Below are 20,071 nucleotides of genomic sequence, written 5' to 3' on the forward strand. Positions count from 1 at the left end.
TTTGAATTTTAGTATCAGAAATAGCTGAATGGTGTTGTATTTATTAAAATAGGACATGTCAGTTATATTTATGCCTTTCCTCGAATTCTGCACTGTGTCCAACTCTCTACCTCAGTCAGTTCTAATTACTTACATCACAGTGAGATCATTTGATAGTCCATTCTGTATGTGCCAGTGTTCCACCATACCTTCTCCAGGTCCTTTCTTACCCTAGGAGAATCAGCCTCTAGCTGCTAGAAAACTCCCTGACTTCTGATTTCCTCTGAGGCTTCTCTCTTTCTTATCATACTGACCTGTCCTTTTGCTTGTTCATAGTCTCCCGACCTGCAACTCCATGTATTCAATCTTTCTAAACCTATACACTTGATGACACCTCATGGCATGCATGCATTACAACTTTCTTTGTGCAACTGTCCACACTAATTTATTCACACTTATAGGACATAGCCCCAGTCCAATACACAGACAGAGGAAGCATGACTTTTTCCTCATAGAATAATAAATGATAACGATAACTAGCACACACAGAATACAATGTGGAAAGGAGGAGTCTAAATACTTTCCACTCAGTTCCGACAAAGGTACAAGGAATTGTTATTATCACTATACCCACTTTACAAATAAGGAGACTGACACAGAGAAACAAAACAAACGGCCTAAGATTATACTGATTAGAGCCCAAATGCTGACAGAAGCACAAGTGAGAGACAGAAATGGTTAGTGAATCAGCATACAACGGTGTATTTATGAATTCCTCTTATGCAAGGTGTTCTGTTACATGTCTTACAACAGAGAAAAAAATTTCAGAAGAAAATTATTTAATATTTCTATTATCCTTCTTGTAATTCTACTTCCATTTTTATTGGAATATCTACAATGTGTTTAAATTCTAAGTGCAAATGAAAGAAAAGGGCAGATAATTTGAAAATCAGGAAACATCAGAAGTACAAGGATAAATTCACAAACAAGGTTTGAGATCCCATTTGTGTGTGAATGCTGGGAGTGGTAGAGAAAAAAAAATCCTCAATTAATAAAGTCTGGCCAGCAAACAGTTACATCTTTGCTGCAAACAGAAAGGAAAAAGGAAAGAACCAGGAGACAAACAGTGGGAAAGGAGGGACACTGAGGTCCTAGAAGCAGTATTAGCAGATTTGGGGTCTGGGCATTTATCACTGTCCCCGCACTACCCAAAACCTTGACAGACAGCTACATTCAGTTACTGATTTTCAGTTTCTCATTTTGTCTCAGTTTTTGCTTTAATCTCTGCTATATGACAATGACCATCGTTTTGAGTTCCTCGTTACAAGTTTACAGGTTGGACCAGAACTCTGCGGTGGCACAACAAAGACAAGTAGTATTTTGTTCTTTTGCTATAACTAAAAAGTCTATAAAATAGTTATAAAAACAAAGTTTAGCAATTCATATGGTAAGTTTTAAGTTGTCACCTGTTGCCCCACACTTTCATTGTTTATATCCACACATGCGACCTGATATCTCCCAAAGCAAAAGATGTCCCGACTCTGTCTGTGCTGAGAGTGATGGAGAAATGTTGCGTATTTCCAAACCACTGAGAAAAGGAGCCAGGGAGATGGCTCAGTGGATAAAAACATTTGCCACACAAGCCTCATGACCTGAATGTAATCTCCAAATGCCATGGAGGAAGGAAAGAACAGATTCCTGAAATTTGTGCTCTGACCTCTGCAAGTATGTCCTATCATGCATACACCTACACATTCTCCCTTCCTCTCACACACATCACATACAATAAAAATAAATGAAAACAAAAATAAAAGTTCTACTCATTTACTTACAAGAGCTTCCAGTCTTCCAAATTTGTAACTGAAGCCTTAAAACAATTGTTTCTCATTAGTTCATTAGCTTACAAGGTCTACAGTCAGTGAACAGTTTCATCTTGGTACTCTAAATGTCTAAGCCAATGAGATGCCAACTATTAGCTTCACTGTCTCCTCTTCTTGACTCAAAACTCAAAGCCAAAATAGAATACAAGAGAGAGGCTCTTTTGAATGTTCACAACATGAGATGGCTTTCTAGATGCTAACGTATAAAAACAAAACAAATAAAAACAAGCACCTGCCAGGAACTGCTAAAACCAATGGTAGATTGAGACCACAGATAATGTTTCAGGATCCCTTGTATGAGACAGGCGATGTGTTTCAAAGTATCTGTTTCATGTGTTTGAAAACCAGTGGCCAATGAACATTACACTAGTTCAAAATGAGAGTGATATTCAGAAGTATGACCTTGTAAGGAGAGATATTAGACACAAGAAAAGATGAAAAAGTCAAAAAAAATTTAGTTGTTCTTATGTATTCAGCTCACTCTTCATTCTTTATGTCCTTCTAAAGATCAAACTCCAGGAAAGGAAAAACATGCTATAATTCGTACTTTCCAAGAGGAGTTAAAAAAGGGAAAGCACCCCTTAGCTTCGACATCAAGTATATGAGGACTTTGTCTTCTTTCTCTTTATTAGCTATTTATAAGATGTTCAAAAATTGTCAGAGAAAATGTTAACCATGCTGGCAAATGCTCTTGAGACACCAAGCAAAAAAGTTATATGGCCCTCATCAGCATTTCTAAACACAATTTTTCATTTACTTTATGTATCTTGGTGCCATAAAAGAGCAGAAATGAATAGAGGCAAGTTTGAAAACTGACTAAGCAGAAAGGCAAGACAATTTTCTAACTCTGGCCCATTCTGTTGTACTCTGGGTCCTGTCTATGTAGGTTCCTAAGGAGAACTAGCAAGGAGTGCAAAGCCCTTCTATTGCATGACAGGTACAATGAAGGACGAGAGGAGTGACCTTTCAGTGCCTGGATTTTCTAGTGGGTATACCTTTGTGAACAAGAACAACAAGGCAAAGATTTCACTGTACTAGTTAAAATCAGGGAACTCAATGGCAGTGCTTCTCTGACAACCACACTTGCTTCCACTGTGCTTGGCAGTTTTACTCGCCTAATTCTATCACCTTAGCAAACTGGTCTTTCCAATAGTTCTTTATCTTTAGAGCATCTGACAATCTCCTTTGTTTTTAAAAATTATGTTCCCACAACTCCATTTAGGATGGAGCTTCTGGAAAATGGCAAACTACAGAGATGAATTTAAAGCATCAGTTTGGCAGCCACAATATTTAGTGCCTCACCACTTGAAAGAGGCAAATGTTCTATGAAGATCTTTTATCAAGAATACAAGCATTTTCTTGGTCTAGATTTGTAGTTGGTCTCCGGGTGATGCTTCTGGCATGTTAGTTTTGTTAAAAGTACAGAGGTGCTGGGTTCCATGCTTAGTAGAACAAAAAAAGGAAAAGTATTGGAGAAAAGGGCAAACAGCAACAGAAACACTGCAAATGTCTTCTGCCTTTAGTCTCAGTAAAAATATCTCTTGATTTGCATATGGGTCATGTGACTGCAACTGTAATTGTTTCTCTTCTACACAAAACGTCAGCTTGTGCAGTAACACACATAGAATGGCACTCAACAGTGAGTTTAGAGATCCTGTAACCCAAACCAAACTCTGACATTTACAAGCTATAGATTAATCTGACATAGCTCTTCTTATTCAAACTCCAAAGAACAACCACTGTACTTTGATATCCAATTGCACTATGTCACGCCTCGAAGAGCTCATGATTTCAGAAGCATCTTTCGTATCTTGCAAAACATTTACCCATGCGCAGCTATCACTCACTGGGAACACTGAAGCAGGACTATGAAACCATCACAAAACAATGCCCCAGGCCGCAACTATAGACTGTCCTTTAGAAAAAAAAAAAAAAACCTATCAAAACATTTCAAAAAAGTACACTTCACACAGAGTTCCAAATTTTGAGAGCTGTTTTTATGCCTTATGGTACATTTTTTTCTTGCACTGCAGGAGAGATAGCAGAACCCACCAAACATATTTTGCAAAGTAATAAGAATTTCTTAGGTATGTGAAAGAATGATAAAAATGTCAATTTTTACTGTTTTTATTTTACATATTTTTGTGCTCACCTGTGTTATTACTCCAAAAGCTTTCCTCCATTCTTGTAAGGTCACAGAGTTCCACGAGACACCATCAATCTGTATATCGCCTTTAATGTTCAACAAGCGTAAAAATGCTGACAACAGAGTACTTTTCCCTGAGCCAGTTCTTCCTAAGAGGCCCACCTAAGATGCAAACGTGACGGAATTACTCGTGAGACAAGGAAAGCACACTCCGTATTCCACTCAGTAATGCTCTTCAATTTAAACCAGTAGGATTGTTTCTCCTGTGGCCTATTCATCTAAAACTTTTACATACTCCCAATTCTCATCATTAGGAATACAGGGAGGAATAATCTGGAACAGAAATCAGAAACTGGTCATAAGGGATCCTATTCCTGATGCTGGCTTCACTGACCACTAATAAGGAAAATGTGGAAAGAACCTTGTTTGCATTAAGGAAAGGTGAAGAGAGCATTTCTTGATGTGTACCAGCTATACAAATGGGCACAAGCTAAAAGCATGGGCCTACAGCTTGATGGATTGTTGGACAGGTCACAAACTTGAAAACTGGCCCCAAATGTGCCTAACATTTAGTTATTGTCCCTAGACGAGGGAGTGCGCCTCATTAGTGGAACCACACCTGTCTAGCATGTATAAGGGCCCTGGGTTTGGGACCAAGCATTGAGAAGGTGAAGAAAGATTCAAACCCTAAGAAATCAACAATGTCAAGTTCAGGCCTGATGTTAAAATATTTTCAGGAAAGTATATATTTTATAAAATGCAGGTTGGTCTGAGGTTTCACTATGGTTTAGCTCTTTGGCAATATTCAAATCAAGGGCTAATATATGACCCCACTGGCAAGAAGGGAACTTAAATAAGCAAAAAAGGAACTATTATTAAAGAAACTGCTCTCTCTATCCAAAGGCCAAGGCTACAAGAGCATAGCATTGGATCGAGGGTGCCTCCAATTACATGAGGAGATCAGCAGTCTAGGCAGTCCTCAAGGCTCACACACTTTGTTCTGATTTCAGATATAAGCTTGGTTCCCTGAGATCATTAACCAACCACAGGAAAAAAAAACCCTGCTGGATCTCTGCAGCACTTAAGATGTTTTTTATCCTGTTCACATTGCCCCTTGATTTCTTATCATTTGACCTCCTTGGAGAGAAAGTATCATTGAGAAAGGTGCTCTTTACATAAATTCACTGCAAATTAGTATTTAAAATATATTATAAAATGAATTTCTAAATATTTGCAGATTCTATACTGATTTTGTCATAGGCTGGTAATAACTTATAAACCCAAACCATGGCGGGCACAATAAATGAAAATAATAAGAGTAACTTACTGTGTATTATTATTAACTTGGTAATAATATAGGCCTTCCTTTATGTTCAGCTAGTAAAGAATAATGGCAATAATAATGCCTTCCTAAGCAATGGAATGAATGATTCTACACTGTCTACAAGTTTTCATGAATTTTTTTTCCTGGGAAAATATTATCAAGCAAATATCATGCAGAAGTTGGTAATTATTTTCTCTATTTCTTATGTTTATATAATAAATATAAATTCAACAAATGCTGCATAATTTACCTGTTTTTGTGTTTCTCCACCTAGGATAATGTGGGCTTACACAAGATCCTCAATGGATAGTTACTAGGACTGACTGAGGGATAAGAGACTGGAGGATGAAAGGATGGGAAAATGGATGGATGGAAGAACGGATGACTAGTGGACCAATGTGCACTTGGCTTACAAAAGGTGCTAAATAAACACTAGGATTAACTGAAAGACAGTCAGATAGATGGGTCAATGAGTGAGCATATCTATTTATTTGATATCACAAATGAGTAATAGACTTATTTAACTTTGTTCAATTACTAGATCAAATCTTAATTTTAAAACCTAAGGAATTCCATGTGCACATTCCCATTTCTGCACTAGCCCGTGTTGAACATGTGTGTATTCACCATATGTCATAATTTTTCCATTAGATAAGAAATCAGAATATATCAGTACAGGTGATGTATAGGAGAACAAAAACAGATAAAGGTGATATCTAAGGTCACAGAAAGGATATTTGGTAGAAAGAGCCTTAAGTACAAATCCCCTGTAGGGTAAATGACCATGCTTTGTTTCTTCCAGAAGGGAGTACTGAAATATTCAGGGAAGTCAGTTCTTATGTTGGGATAATACTGGGCTGAGAGGCAATCAATAAATATTTTCTTTGGCTTCAAACCCTCCAACTATTGCTCTGGCTTCCTCACATCAAAGTGAGGACATGGATTATGTCTGACCAGTTTTTCAACAGCAAGGAGCCTCATTGGTTTGTACCCTAACAAAGTCGTCTTGTTGAATAATTGTCACATAATAATTATCTTCTTATTTGAAAGAGTACTTCCTGCAAATAAGCTCTTAAGACATATTCTAAGTCCATGCTTTTTAGTAACGTCAATGCACCTCATCTCTGGAAATTTTGGATCAAGATCAATCAAACTATGATGTAGAGAGCTAAGCAGTGCTGAGCTGAGCGCAAGCAGGAGCTGCACTGTGTTGTGAGCACCTGCCCTGCATGCCCTGCACTTCAGCAGGCGGCAGAGGGAAATGCACTGGAGTTATCACATTTCCTTGTGGTCTACAAAAACCAAGACAGACAGTCAAATGAAATGCAGATTCCTGGGGTGATTATAACTGAGACAAGTTTAGTATCAGTAAGACACATGGGCTACTCAAATTATTAAATGATTCAGCAGCCTCACTCCAGATTTTATAAAGACAGAATGAGGTAAATCTTTAACAAATCAAACATATATTTAGGTGTGTTGATTTGATCAGGACACTGATATTCTAAAGAACCATTTTTTGCACATAGCATTTTGAATAGATTACAAATGGAGATAGCAGCTAAAGTCACTAAAATAGAACCTAAAGGGATAGACCCTTATGAATGATTAAATATTGGTCTGGCAGTGGTGGCTCATGTCTTTAATCCCAGCACTGGGGAGGCAGAGGTAGGTGGATCTCTGTGAGTTCGAGGCCAGCCTGGTCTAAAAGAGCTAGTTTCAGGATAGGCTCCAAAACTACAGAGAAACCCTCAAAAAACAAACAAACAATCTAAAAAAGAATGATTAAATATATAATTATAGGACTATCCAGTACTATGATATATGCAATGTGTTAGCTGAAGAATTTGGTTAAGTATAGATTTATCAAGATAGATTTAACTCCCAATTAAAATCTCTGTCTTTATTTTGTGGAAATACAGGGGTCCCAGGTGAAATACTGTAGGAGAGAGAGAGAGAGAGAGAGAGAGAGAGAGAGAGAGAGAGAGAGAGAGAGAGAGAGAAAGAAGAGTCTGATTTTTGAATCTACTTCAGAAAAGTGATCTGGCTGCAAAAATTTTAGATTAAAAAAATCAAATGCTTTTAAGTTTGAGATTAAAAAGGGAAAAGGATTTCTGTGTTTGTATGTTTGTTGTTGGGGACTGAAGGCAGGGTGTTAGGTGGAGGGTAAGCAGTCTACCAACTAACCTATGTACCAATTCTCAAAATGGATTTGGGAGGAATAAACTGCAGTAGTTGTTATAGTCTCCATGCGTTGAAAATGAAACAATAAAAAATAAATTTTGTGAGATATTTGATTAGGAAACCGTAAAACAGGACATTTTCTTCTGAAGTAACTTTAATAAACAAAGTGTTTAAATACAAATATTGGATAATTTTTCTACACAAAACATTAATTTTTCACATATCTAAGAATACTAAATTCATTAAAAATTAAAGGATTAATATTTAAACTCTGAATTTTCAACTGCCTTTTAAATAATTTGCCTAAAATGTTATGCAATATCAAAAATATTCAAATATATTTAAATTTATTCCTTAATTCAATTCAGCAAATGAGAAATATGCTTGAAGCACTTCACTATAATGTAAAGGCAAGGTTGTGGAATTGGCAATCTAGAGATAACTGTTCTAAGAAATAGTTAGATTAAGTCATCCATTCATTCGTATTCATGTGGAGCTTGGAAATACACTTTTTTATTTTTTGGTTTTGCAAGACAACATGTCTCTGTGTAACAGCCTTTACTGTCTTGAAACTCACTTTGTAGACCAGGCTGGCCTTGAACTCACAAAGATCCACCTGCCTCTGCCTACCGAGTGCTGTGATTAAAGGCTGCATGCCACAACTACTGGGCAAGTCAGTTCATCTTAAGTAAAAAGACTGAGCAACACATTTTCTGTCAGAGAGGTAGCACCACAGAGGAAAGGGCTGTGCCCCTAGAACTGGGGAGAAAGACAAGGAGGTACAGTCACTACTTACCAGGTAGAAACCAGCAAGCAGAAACCTTGAGGGAGCCAGTACCAGGAGTCTACTGAAAAATGGCCCAGGCTCTTTGAGGACTATGAAGAGGGAAACAATCTCCAGCACCCTCCAGTGACCTCTCTGGAAGACTAGAGGAAGTTCCCTTAGGTTTTAAGCAACCACAGGAGAGAGTGACCATTCTGAGACAGGCCAGAACATTGTCTCCCACTTCAGACCTGCTCTTGAGTGACACTTACTTTATCAGGTCTACTTACTGGAAACTCCCCAGAACCCAGCCTGCCTTTAGGAAATAGAAATATTTAGTGCTACTCTAACAAGTCTGTACTGTCTAAAGGGGTGAACAAGTTGGTGGCACTTAGGAATTTACAGCTGAAGGCATAACTTCTCTAACTTACTAAGACTTAATCACAGGGCTACAGAAGTCTACACCCAGTCTCGGACTGCCTATTATTATTATTACAGTCCCTTTTTCCAGGCACATCATATATGTTAGCTTGCAAGAAAACAATTACTAAATATGCTAAAAAGGAAAAAAGTAAATAATAAGCAATATTAGGATAGAAGAAAGTCAGATGTGACAAAGACTCTAAGTAATAGACTGGGAGTGAAAACCAACAATAATTAATGTGACAAGGGTTTAATAATGGGGTGTTTGCATATAGAAACAGATCATTAGTAAGCACAAAGGGGTCAATCTAAGACAGGATCAAAAAAAAAATCTAAAACTACAGCAAAATAATTTACCCCAACAATGAGAAGAATGCCTTGACAAGCTCATCAGTAGTTTAGACATGTCTGAGGAAGAACCCCCAAGCTTGAGGATATGTCAACATCAAAAACGCCTCAGGAAAAAAATAACAGGGTAGCCAAGAAACAAGACACAGCTAGAAAAAAATATAACATGCATACTATGTAAATACAAAACCAAAGGCACAAAAGAAGGAGAAAAGGAGGCTAGAAATAAAGGGCTGAGGGGAATACTTCAAACAATAGCTACCAAGATTCACCCCCTCGAAATTAGTGTCATACACTCAACACACATACAGAGGAAACATGCAGAATGTTGCTTAAAGTAAAAGAACCATACCACAGAAATCATCCTGAAACAAAAATTATGGAAAAAAAACATCTTGAATAAAGCCCAAAGGAAAAAATTCACTACTTATAAAAAATTAGGTAAGAATTAGTTAGAACTTTATGGTCAACATAAAATCAGGAAAAGAATCAGGAAATAGAAGCAAAACAAAACCCACCAAAGTATGATTGTGTAGTTTGTGAAGCTGTCTTTCAAAAGTAAAGGCGAGGTAAGAAGCTACAAACAGACTGTGTGCCTCAACAGACTTATCTTGAAAGATATGCTAAGAGAAGTTCTTCAGAGAAAAGGAAGCAGCTCAGATCTACAAAAAATTGAAAACTTGGACCCAAATGAATAAAGCAAGCACTTTAGAAATTAAATGAGGCAGCAGCGAAACGAGAACTCTTACTTTTCTTATTCTTAAGGGATCTAAAAGAAAAGGTCATTAAAAAATTTTAACATGTATTTGCTCACTTACAATATGTAAATAATAAAATGAAGCATAGAGAGAATGTAAAACAAAGGAGGGAGAAATCGGGATAATAAGGTACTGATGCTACTTATTCTATAACGCTTTTATTTTTAAATGTACCCGGATTCATTGTAAACTGTCAACTCTAGAGAAAACTGAAAATTCACAAAAGTAGAATTACCATGGTAAGAAAAGAGAAAGACTTGGAATCATAAAATACTCAGAACAAAAGAAAGGAAAGGATTGAAACTAAAAATAGGGCTGAAGAGCAAGAGTAGGGAATGAAAAGCAGGAAGGAGCTGTAAGTACAGCTGCACATGTGCCAGCCACCCTAGCTGTGCAGGTTCTAAATGAACCACTTGAAAATCAGAGGCTAACAGGCTGGCCCAAAGAACTAGGGCACACCTACACATTGTCCACAAGCAAGTCGTTTAAAGTTTCATCTAAGTTAATGAAGGCATGAATAAAGTCACACTGTGCTGGTTAATCTATTTGTTGCTACTATTTATAGTGATGTTTGTATTTCCGGCACATGCTGTGTTTAATGGCGTCGACAGAAGGAAAAATCTGAATAATTACGTATCTTGCAAGAACAGTCATATGCAAGCATAGTCACATTTATAATAAACCTATTGCATAGATCCAAGACTCTGCAATTTAAATTTCATGTGAAACATAATGAAGTCCCACAGTAATACCTTCAACTATGTATATAGAAGACTGACTCTATAATTATGTTAGTAATGGGTTTTACTAACATTGCAATGGCTGCTGGGACTTACTGAACATATTGAAACTCACTAAAAAAGCAAGTAATGTTGAAATCTCACCCTCAGGCCAGGGCTTATTGAAAAGGAAACGTTCTCTAATATGGGATTCCCATCATCCCCATATTTCACAGCGAGGTCTTTGACAATCATTTCGCCCCTAGAGGGCCAGATATCAGTTTTCTTCACATGTTCATTCTCAATAACTAAAACCTTAGAGGAGTCTTCATGAGGTAGTCCTTTCATTATCTTGGCACACCCACTTTCTTCTTTTGGTATATCAATAAACTTAAAGACTCTGCTCACAGATCGCATCTGAAATGAAAATAACAATATTTTTGTTTGCTTGAGAACTGTAGACAGTGCCATAATTAGTTTGATGTGGCCTAAAAAAATAACTTGTAGATTATGATGGTAGCTACCAGTCACTTGATTATTTGTCAGGGTTTTCAGTGAAGTAACAGGAAATAATTAGATATAATTAAAAGCTTAACCAGAGGATCAAGTAAGACTTAGATAATTGGGTTCTGTAGAGACCTGTTTATTTTTGTGATTGCTTAAATCTCAGTTACACGGTTCACACACAAATAACCAAAATATTCTCAAGGGCATAGATGATGTCAAAGAGAAGTATTCCCCATTAGGACAGTACTGTTCAACACTGTGCACTCAGTATGCTGTAAGAAGATGGAGAGCACTTCTCAATCACTGCAGAGAGTCCTCTTACTCTACCCAAATTCTATATTTCAACTCAGTTCTGAGGAAGCTCCTGATGCTTAGTCAACTTTTAATGAGTTCACAATGCTCAAATATAAGTCATTACACAGCTAAGAAGTTAAAAATTTATACCGTTAATAAGTCACCTAAAAATAAATTTCCATCATTAGCAAAATGTGGCTATATATAAAAGTTTATATTTTCAACTAAATATGCATCTATGTTTACAGTGTGGCTTCTTCTTCCTGCTATAACATGATTATTCCATCCCCTTAGAGTAGAGATATCCTTATGTCTGGTGTCCATGTGACAAAATAAGCAGAATAATATATACTAATAGCTAGGTCTATGGTAATAGTGATAGAGTTTTTGATACCTTCTAGAAGGAAGGAGAGGAGAGTGTCAGACCCTCTCCTTAGATTCCAACCATCAATTCCTCTTGTTTTGCCTCCAAGGCAGTTTGAATGTAATTGGTCCCCAGAAGCTCATAGGGAGTGGCACTACTAAGAGGTGTGACCTTGTTGGAGGAAGTGTGTCACCATGGGGGCAGGCTTTGAAGTCTCACATGCTCAAGCTATGCCTAGTTCAGTCCACTTCCTGTTACATGCGGATCAAGATGTAGAACTCTCAGCTCCTTCTCCAGCACCATGTAGGTCTGCACAGTACCATGTCCTGCCATGATTACAATGGACTAAACCTCTGGAACTGTAAGTCACCCCAATTAAATGTTTTCCTTTATAAGAGTTGCTGTGGTCATGGTGTCTCTTTATATCATATAAACCCTAATCAAAACACCTTCCCTTTTCAGCTGCAAGTGATCTTTGGAGACCCTAGAGTGTATAGGAAGAAAGGAAATGGGATGTTAAGAGGAGAATTTGTTAGGGCACCTTCCATGAGGTCATAATCCATGATGGATTTGAAATTTGTGGTAATGAAAATGTTTTACATTCACCAATGGTTAAGTAACCTGTCATCCATGCTTACTATAAACTCATGGTTCACTTTTTTGATGAAATTCTTAGTTTTATCTGTCTTCAGTATCTGGTTGGGGGTGAAAAGATGATTGTTCACATTTCCTCAAGAAAAGTTAATATAACAATATGACTTATAAATCCTTCCCTACAATATCAGATAATGTGTGTATTTAATGCACACAGAATTGAATTTAAATACATTTAAGGGTGGTCATTTTTTAAACAAAAAGTCTGCTCTAAATAATTATAATTACATTTTACTCCATACTTTCGAAACACACTGACATGCAATAGATACTAGCTATTTGAATGACGGTATTTGGTACTATTTGAATGAAGACATGAATGAGAAAATACATACAAATAAACACCTAAATTTTGGTAGTTTTGAAAGGTAATATACATTTCTTTGGTGGAAGTACTGTAACTTACATTCTCCATCAGTGACATGTACTATGAAAGACAAATCTAGAGCATCAAACATTAAATATTAAATGAGACATATTTGTCACATGTTAAAAGTGAAAGTGTGAAGCTTGTTTCTGAATTTAGATACTTAAAATTAGCCCCAAGTCTGACTATTCTCTAAGCAAAAATATTTTATTTCTTAACAGTGGGAGGTCTCCATAATGTATCTGAGAGGATTTCTCAAAGTCAAACAAAGTAGCAAGTGTAGGCACTTTCAGCACTGTCTATTTTATAACTACTGGAAAACTGTTGTGGAATAGGTTAGTCACTAACCAGTTCCTTGAACCACTGGATTGTTAGCATGTTGACTGCCTCTAAAAGGAGAAGTCACATCAGAACCAAAGGAGAGAATTCAATGACAGTCTTTCAAGTTGCAAAAATTGGCTTTTCAAAGTCAAGATATAGTGACAGTTTGACATTTTCAGTTATAGGAACACTGTATTTCAAAGGCCAAGGCCCAAGTAAGACATAATACTGTAGGCATTCATAGCTTCCAAGAAACTGATCATTTGAGTTAGGCTCTGGTGTCAGTCTAGGCAAGAAAGCATGACTTCACATCTTATAAAATGAAAATAGTTAGCCTTAAACATTGAAGACATAGTGATTTTACAAAGATGTGGCCAAAGATGAACTTAGGAGGGCTGGGAAACAGCCTTCTCACCCCATAATATGAAGCAAAAAGAGGTTGCCCACAATAAGGACTACTTGAAAGCCTGAAACACTATGACATTACCCTAAACAGGTGTCCTGTCTTGTAACCTAACTTCAGTATCCTAAGGGGCCTGGAAGAAATCAAAAATAGTTCAGCATAGGAGAGATGACAGAACAATAGGACAAAGTCTCCGAGACAGTTCTTCTAGACAAGACAGGAACATTAGTGATCAGAGACAGAAAGTCCCAAAGGAGCTGAACTCTAGTTGGAACCTGGCTAGATCTCTTTCCTCCACTTAGCAATATAACAAAGAACTTTATCTATAGCAAAGCTGAAGCCATATTTATTGTACAGTTGCTTTCATTGTCAAACATTCATATCCTCTATAAAAATGGATCTCAGGTTTGTGGAAAGCATGAGCAATTTTGTACATCTTTCTTAAGAAAAAGAATTCAAATTATACACATCAAATTAAATATATAGCTGTTAATGTTAAACCAAAAAGTGAGGGAGCCCATCCTTTCTGGAAACAGGACTTTGAGGTAGCAGTGTCCTAAACTGAGAAGACTAGAGGTTACCCTGCCATGCTAGTCATGCTAATGACCCTCTCACTACCTGAAAAATGATCCAACTTATGCCTCTCTTGAACCCACTTGGTAGTTATGAATTGGATTGTAAATGTCCCTCAAAGCTAGTCTTGTTCCCAAGATGATGGAGTTCGGGGGACACGGTAGACATACTGAGAGGTAAAGCATAATCGGGAGAAGTAGGGCCCTGTGGGTTTGCCATTGAGGGTATATCTCCCATCCTAATTCTCTACCCCCCACCCACAACTTCCTGGCTTCCATGAGGTAAGCAGTCTTCTCTTCCATATATTCCTCTTGCCAGGATACTCTGCCTCACCAAAGGCCTAAAGAAGAGGCAAATAAAAACTGTACCGAAATCTTCATCTTTCTCAGCTGGTTGTATAAGGGATTGGGCATAGCGACAGAACCAAGACTAACTCCAGGGCCTATGAAAAGGTTTACACAAGTGAGAAGACCTGAAGCTCCTGGTCTCGTGATTAACCCATTCTATCTATTTTAGTAACTGTTCACCATATTTCTTGTTGTACTCAAAGGAATATTCAGATCACCTCATGTTTAACACCATGAAGTTATTAAATCTCTGTTCCTAATGAATGAAGCCACTGTTTTCTCTCCTCTTCAGTGATAATGGTGGTACTGTGAGGATGTCAAGGTATATCTTGAAGCCTGGGAATTTATAGCTCACCCTCTCAGTTTGAGGATGTACATTGCCAATTGGATTAGACAGAAGTTACAACATACCAGACTAGTTCTAGTCTCACCTTTTTGCTTTCATGGAACTTTTAAAACTCATGTAATCCTTTTGAAAAGAATGTTCATGTGCTACATAAGAACCATGGCATCATAGTGCGGGAAGGAACTCAGAGTTGGCACTTATCATAACAGCTGTACAATGACATACTCCCCAGTCTAAGCTGCTGTTTCCTATACATAGAAGGGTTATGAGGGAAGTAGTATGAGCAGCCCTGCCCAGGAAGGGAAAGGTCTTTCTGTGGCTATAGTTAAATAACAATGAAGTTAGACAAGGGATTAGCACCTTTTTCTTATACTCTGAAGGTGAAAGATATCATGAGAGTCAGGTGCTAAAACACAGAATCTATTATTTATTTATGGAGAGAAAAACTTATATAATATAAATTCTATATGATTCTATAAAATTGGAATGTAGCCAAGATGAAGTGAGAATTTTGCTTGAACTTTGTGTGCTTCTAACTGTTGATACAATACTTAACTTCATTAGGAGTCAAAACTTTCTACTGAGTATCTTGAGGAGAAGTTGATTCATAAAAGTGAATGTCATTATCTTTATAATAATGCTAAAGGTCCTAATCTAAGCATCAGGAAATAATGATAAAGGCAATAACAAAAAGTAATTCAATAGCTTCCTCTCAGTATTACTTTAAAAGGGAAGCATTTCTGTCAATATGATAATAACTCTAGATTTTCCTGCTCATCTTTGTTGCTAATTATAGAGGTCATCATAGTCTTTTTAGGAATCCAGAAATACGTGATATAAATATTTGCTCTATTTACTTTAGCTGTTTAGAAGCCAGGACAACAAAATTATGTTTCAATGACCAAACACTCCAAAGTCATGGTAATAAGAATATTACTTTTCATGCTTGAAATGTTCGCCAATACTAAATAAAAATGCCATAATTGAATTTAGAAAAATTTTGAGGAGAATGGAGTTATGTCTGAGTGATAAAGAGCACTGGCTGCCCCTCCAGAGCACCTTCCTTGATTTTGATTCCCTACATCCACAAAGTAGCTAACAACTGTCTGTGACCCAATTCCAGGAAATCTAACACCAACCCTCTATTGACCTCCATAAACACCAGGCATGCATGTGGTGAACAGATGCAGAAAAAACACCCAAAACACACAAAAATAAAATCATCAATATCAGCTAGCTAAAAATACTGCAACTACAACAGCGACATGCCTGCAAGATATACTGGTGCAATAGTGGCAGAGGTGGTACGGACTAACCAACCACACTTTGACTGGAGTTAAAGTCCAGTTCACGAGATAGAACCCATACCTGACACCTGAGACCAGAAAGGCCATACACAAGAGGAAAGTCTACTGCTATTATTTATCTAAGAGAACACAGCAATAAAATAGCTCTCAGTAACACATTGCTGTACCCGCAGACTAGTGCCTCACTCAGCCCTCATCAGAGAAACCTTTTCTGGCAGTAGATATTAAACTGACAAAAAGATCCACAACTGAACAGTGTGCAGAGAAGGAGAGATCCTCTCCCTTTAAAGCGGAGGGATGCATAAGAACGGGAGTTAGCAAGACGGAAGAGCCAGAGGTGGTGGACAACTCCAAAGAAGCAGTGTCATCCAGACACAGTCGAGCTGACATACATATAAACTCAGAGACTGTGGCAGCACACACAAGGCCTGTACATGTTCAAACCAGACAAAAATCCCGGCACTGAGAAGAAGTGAGCACAAATGCCTCACTCCTAACCAAGAAACTATTTGCAGCTGACACCCCACTGGAAGGAGAAAAATCAGTTTCTTAAAATCTACCTCATGCACAGGAGCAGCTGGCTAAGACAATATATAAGCATATGGAGTAGGATATGGCATACTGGCCATACTTCTGCTGATCACTGGTCTAAGGATATAACTATTAGTAAATGGAAGAACCATTAGCAAATCATTTTTGTCCTGAGTCAATGATGTTTACATAAATATCTGTACTATATACAAAGGAGAATTCTGACTGACAAACTTTGGAGAAGTTATAGTATTTAAAAATCTAGATGTTTAGGAAAAATACTGTAATTTTGATAAGACATTTTGATTTGTTTTTATGAAAATAACATATTTTCATACAATACATTTTGACCATATTTTCCCTGTAATTCCTTACAGTTCCTCCTCCCCACCTCCCTATCCACACAACTTTATATTTTCTCTCCTTTCTCTCTTTTTCAAACCAAACACCCTCAAAAATCAAAGTAAAATAAAAATAGACAAAAATTATCAAAGAGAAATGAAACAAAACATACACACACACACATGTCTATGGCTGTTTGTCCTCTAAAGGTCAGGTGAGTTGCGGTCACAATTCCGTAAGTTCACAAGGCAAACTATTTCCTACTTCACTCCTAACAGATGATGTTTGCTGATCCTTGTGACATGACTCAGAAAATCAAAGCAAAAATGAATCCTCAAAATCACTTAATCCAGTGATTCAAATGCCTAGACACACATTAGAGTCACCTGGGCACATTTCAAAACACAGACTACAGGTCCTGTCACCTTGACCCCAGCAGAAGAACTAAGTTCATGGTCTTTGTGAACCTCAAGAAGCTTTATTCTAGAGTTTTTTTATGTTCAGCCAGGCTGAGAGCCCAGGATCTAATCCATTCTTTCATTGTACAGATGAGAAAATTTAAACCAGGAAGTTAAAGTGGCAGGTACAAAGCCCTAACCATTTTCCAAGCTTATCACACATTTTTGCACAGTCCAGCAATTCCTGAGGGAGCTCATAAGATTCTTATATACTAATTCAAGGCTTGAGAATATCATAATATTGCTCACTTTGTCTTTGATGGCTGCAGTAACACATTAAATGAAAGGTTTTAGACCAACTGTAATAACTGCAGAGTAACAGTTAATGAATTTCAGCATTTAGGATGGGGTTGGTGTGTGGTTTTTGTAAGATCTGGAAAAATGCCTACATATACCTAAGAGTTGACATTTTTATGTGAATGGGTTCAGAAGAGAGAGCACGTCAGAGCTGCCAGAAGCCTGAAAAAATTTCTAACCAAACCATTTCACTTCACAGAAGAAAATAAGGCTATGGAAATGGAGAACAATGACTTGCCTAAAGGCACTCAACTTTTAAGTGTCTGGGCCAGAATGAAATACAAGGCTCTCTGTGGGTGGACGGGTATATGCCTTGAAAGATACACCACAAAGACTTGTAAGAACAACAACAAACCACAATCAAGCTAACATTAAAAGGAGGCAAAAGACAAAGGATAAATTAATTCCCCTGTCAGATCCTTATAACAGAAACTGCTTTCAATACAAGAGCATTCTGTAACAGCACCATGAAGAAAAATTTCCTTTTTCTCCTCCCACCACATTTCACATTGCTCATTCTCCATTAGTCACCTGATCTCCAGTGGAACCCAAAATAAACACAGGTGATGAAAGGACAAAGGAGAAACAGAGGGAGTTTGTATTGACAGAAAACTCTTCTCAGATTGCACCAACAATGCAAGAACTTTCTGGAACATCATTAACGGGGATCTAAATGCAAGCCTTTTAAATTCATTGTCCTTAACCTGGTGGCGTCCTTCCTTATACGAGGCACATACATTTCAGTTCAATAGGATAATCACTTAGTGGAAACAGGATGCTTATCTGCTGGTCTTCTTAGAAAACTAAGGCAGTCACATTCACATATTAAGTTTTTCACTTTTTGCTCCCTCTGTGGTAGACAGTTCTGGAAGGATATGAGTTATCAAATGAAGAAATTAGGTGAGAGCAACCCCTTAGTCACCAGATGGTGTAATAATGCTGTTTAAAGCATTACCTTTTACACCCTTGCCAGCTCTTATTTATTTAGCTTCCAGACAAAGGGAGTAGAACCTTTCTTTCATTTTAGGGATCCCTTAAGATCCTGTTTGTATTTGGGGGAGATGTACAGGATCTCATATCCTAGCATGTCAAATCTACTAGAAAATAATCTAGCCATGTGTTTTATGGATGCATGAAGATGTCAAGATGGTCGGAAATGTTTAGAGGGCAAGAGAGAGCTTTGCACTAAACATATGAATCTATGATCCATCAAGAGACAGCTTTTGAAGCATGAGGTTAGATAACAATAGCTAGAGAGAATGCAGATAGAAGACAGCTATAATACAGATGGTGTTTAAAAATATACAGGAGATGACGGTACAAGAGATGATAGGAAGATGAAGGAGTATAAGTACTCATCCACAGAAAACACCGCTCAACAATTGCAAGTGACAAATAAGTGGTTTTGTGCATGATATGGTGTTTATTGTTACTCTAGTAGGTGATAAAAACGAAATAAACTGTGGAAAGAATAAAGATAGAACAGAGAAAGGCAATCTTTTGAGAAGTTTTGTTGTAAACAGGTCAAAGAAGCAGGGTGGGAACTGGGGAGCAAATGAGACTATCTGCTGATTAGACAAGGCTCACAAAGGGCAGGGAACTATACAGTATTGGGCTCTATATAGTAGCAAGGACAGAGCGGGGGTATGTGCATACAAGTAGAGGGGCTATGAGCCTGTATAAGAACTCATACTGTCATATGTTATGTTCACTGAAAGATAATCTACCATTGTGATATCAACATTAAGAAAGAGAAAGTAGAGAGCAGTGAGGGAATTATTTCTGGTCATTTATTTCTCTGAGATATGTAGTAAGGTCATTGGCTAAGAGTTTAAGGTATGGAATTATTAAGATGTCAAAAATGATACAGGAATAAAGGAAAGAGCTATCTTTGGGAATAAATAAGGAATTTATTATGAAAATATAATAGATGGGTTGATTGATAGTTCTGGATATCAGTATTGCAGACATGCAATCATAAATGGTTTATGAAAAGTATCTATCTATATATAACAATATAGATAGATACCATATCGTAGACACAATAGGTCCTTGTAAAAGTCCTTTCATACACTACGAAAGATACAATGCCAATGAATAAGGTACAAAGTTCAACATACCCACTGGAGAAGTAAAATACTTTAAAGTGTCTCTAATGGAAATTAAACATGTGGGATAGAAATTTACTGAGTAAAGGTTTTGACATCCTATGTTGAAGCTATTCTAACAGGGGTGTCTACACTGCAGTTCACAGGCCACATCTAGTTGCATGTGGACAACAGAGCTATAAAAGAAGCCTAACACAAAATCATAAACTTACTAAAAATCATACGTTGTATGTCTGTGATTTGGTTTGGTAACTCAATTGTACATATCTTGAGTGTAAACACTGTAGGTGACAACATTGTATCACAAGATCAAAGGTTTAGGTATGTC

The 20,071-nt window shown here is 37.3% G+C and overlaps 1 protein-coding gene across 1 annotated transcript in view; it reads right to left on the reverse strand.

The window, feature by feature from the left end:
• Cftr (CF transmembrane conductance regulator) overlaps nucleotides 1-20,071 on the reverse strand; it is a 142,080-nt gene that overhangs the window by 12,350 nt on the left and 109,659 nt on the right. Inside the window, exons 22-23 of the mRNA XM_057770020.1 lie at nucleotides 10,690-10,941; nucleotides 4,012-4,167 (exon numbers count right to left, since the gene is read on the reverse strand). Of these exons, the coding sequence (XP_057626003.1) occupies nucleotides 4,012-4,167; nucleotides 10,690-10,941 (408 nt within the window). The remainder of the gene's footprint in view (nucleotides 1-4,011; nucleotides 4,168-10,689; nucleotides 10,942-20,071) is intronic.

The sequence above is a fragment of the Chionomys nivalis genome, chromosome 1, assembly GCF_950005125.1.
Source record: "Chionomys nivalis chromosome 1, mChiNiv1.1, whole genome shotgun sequence".
Classification (NCBI taxonomy): Eukaryota; Metazoa; Chordata; class Mammalia; order Rodentia; family Cricetidae; genus Chionomys; species Chionomys nivalis.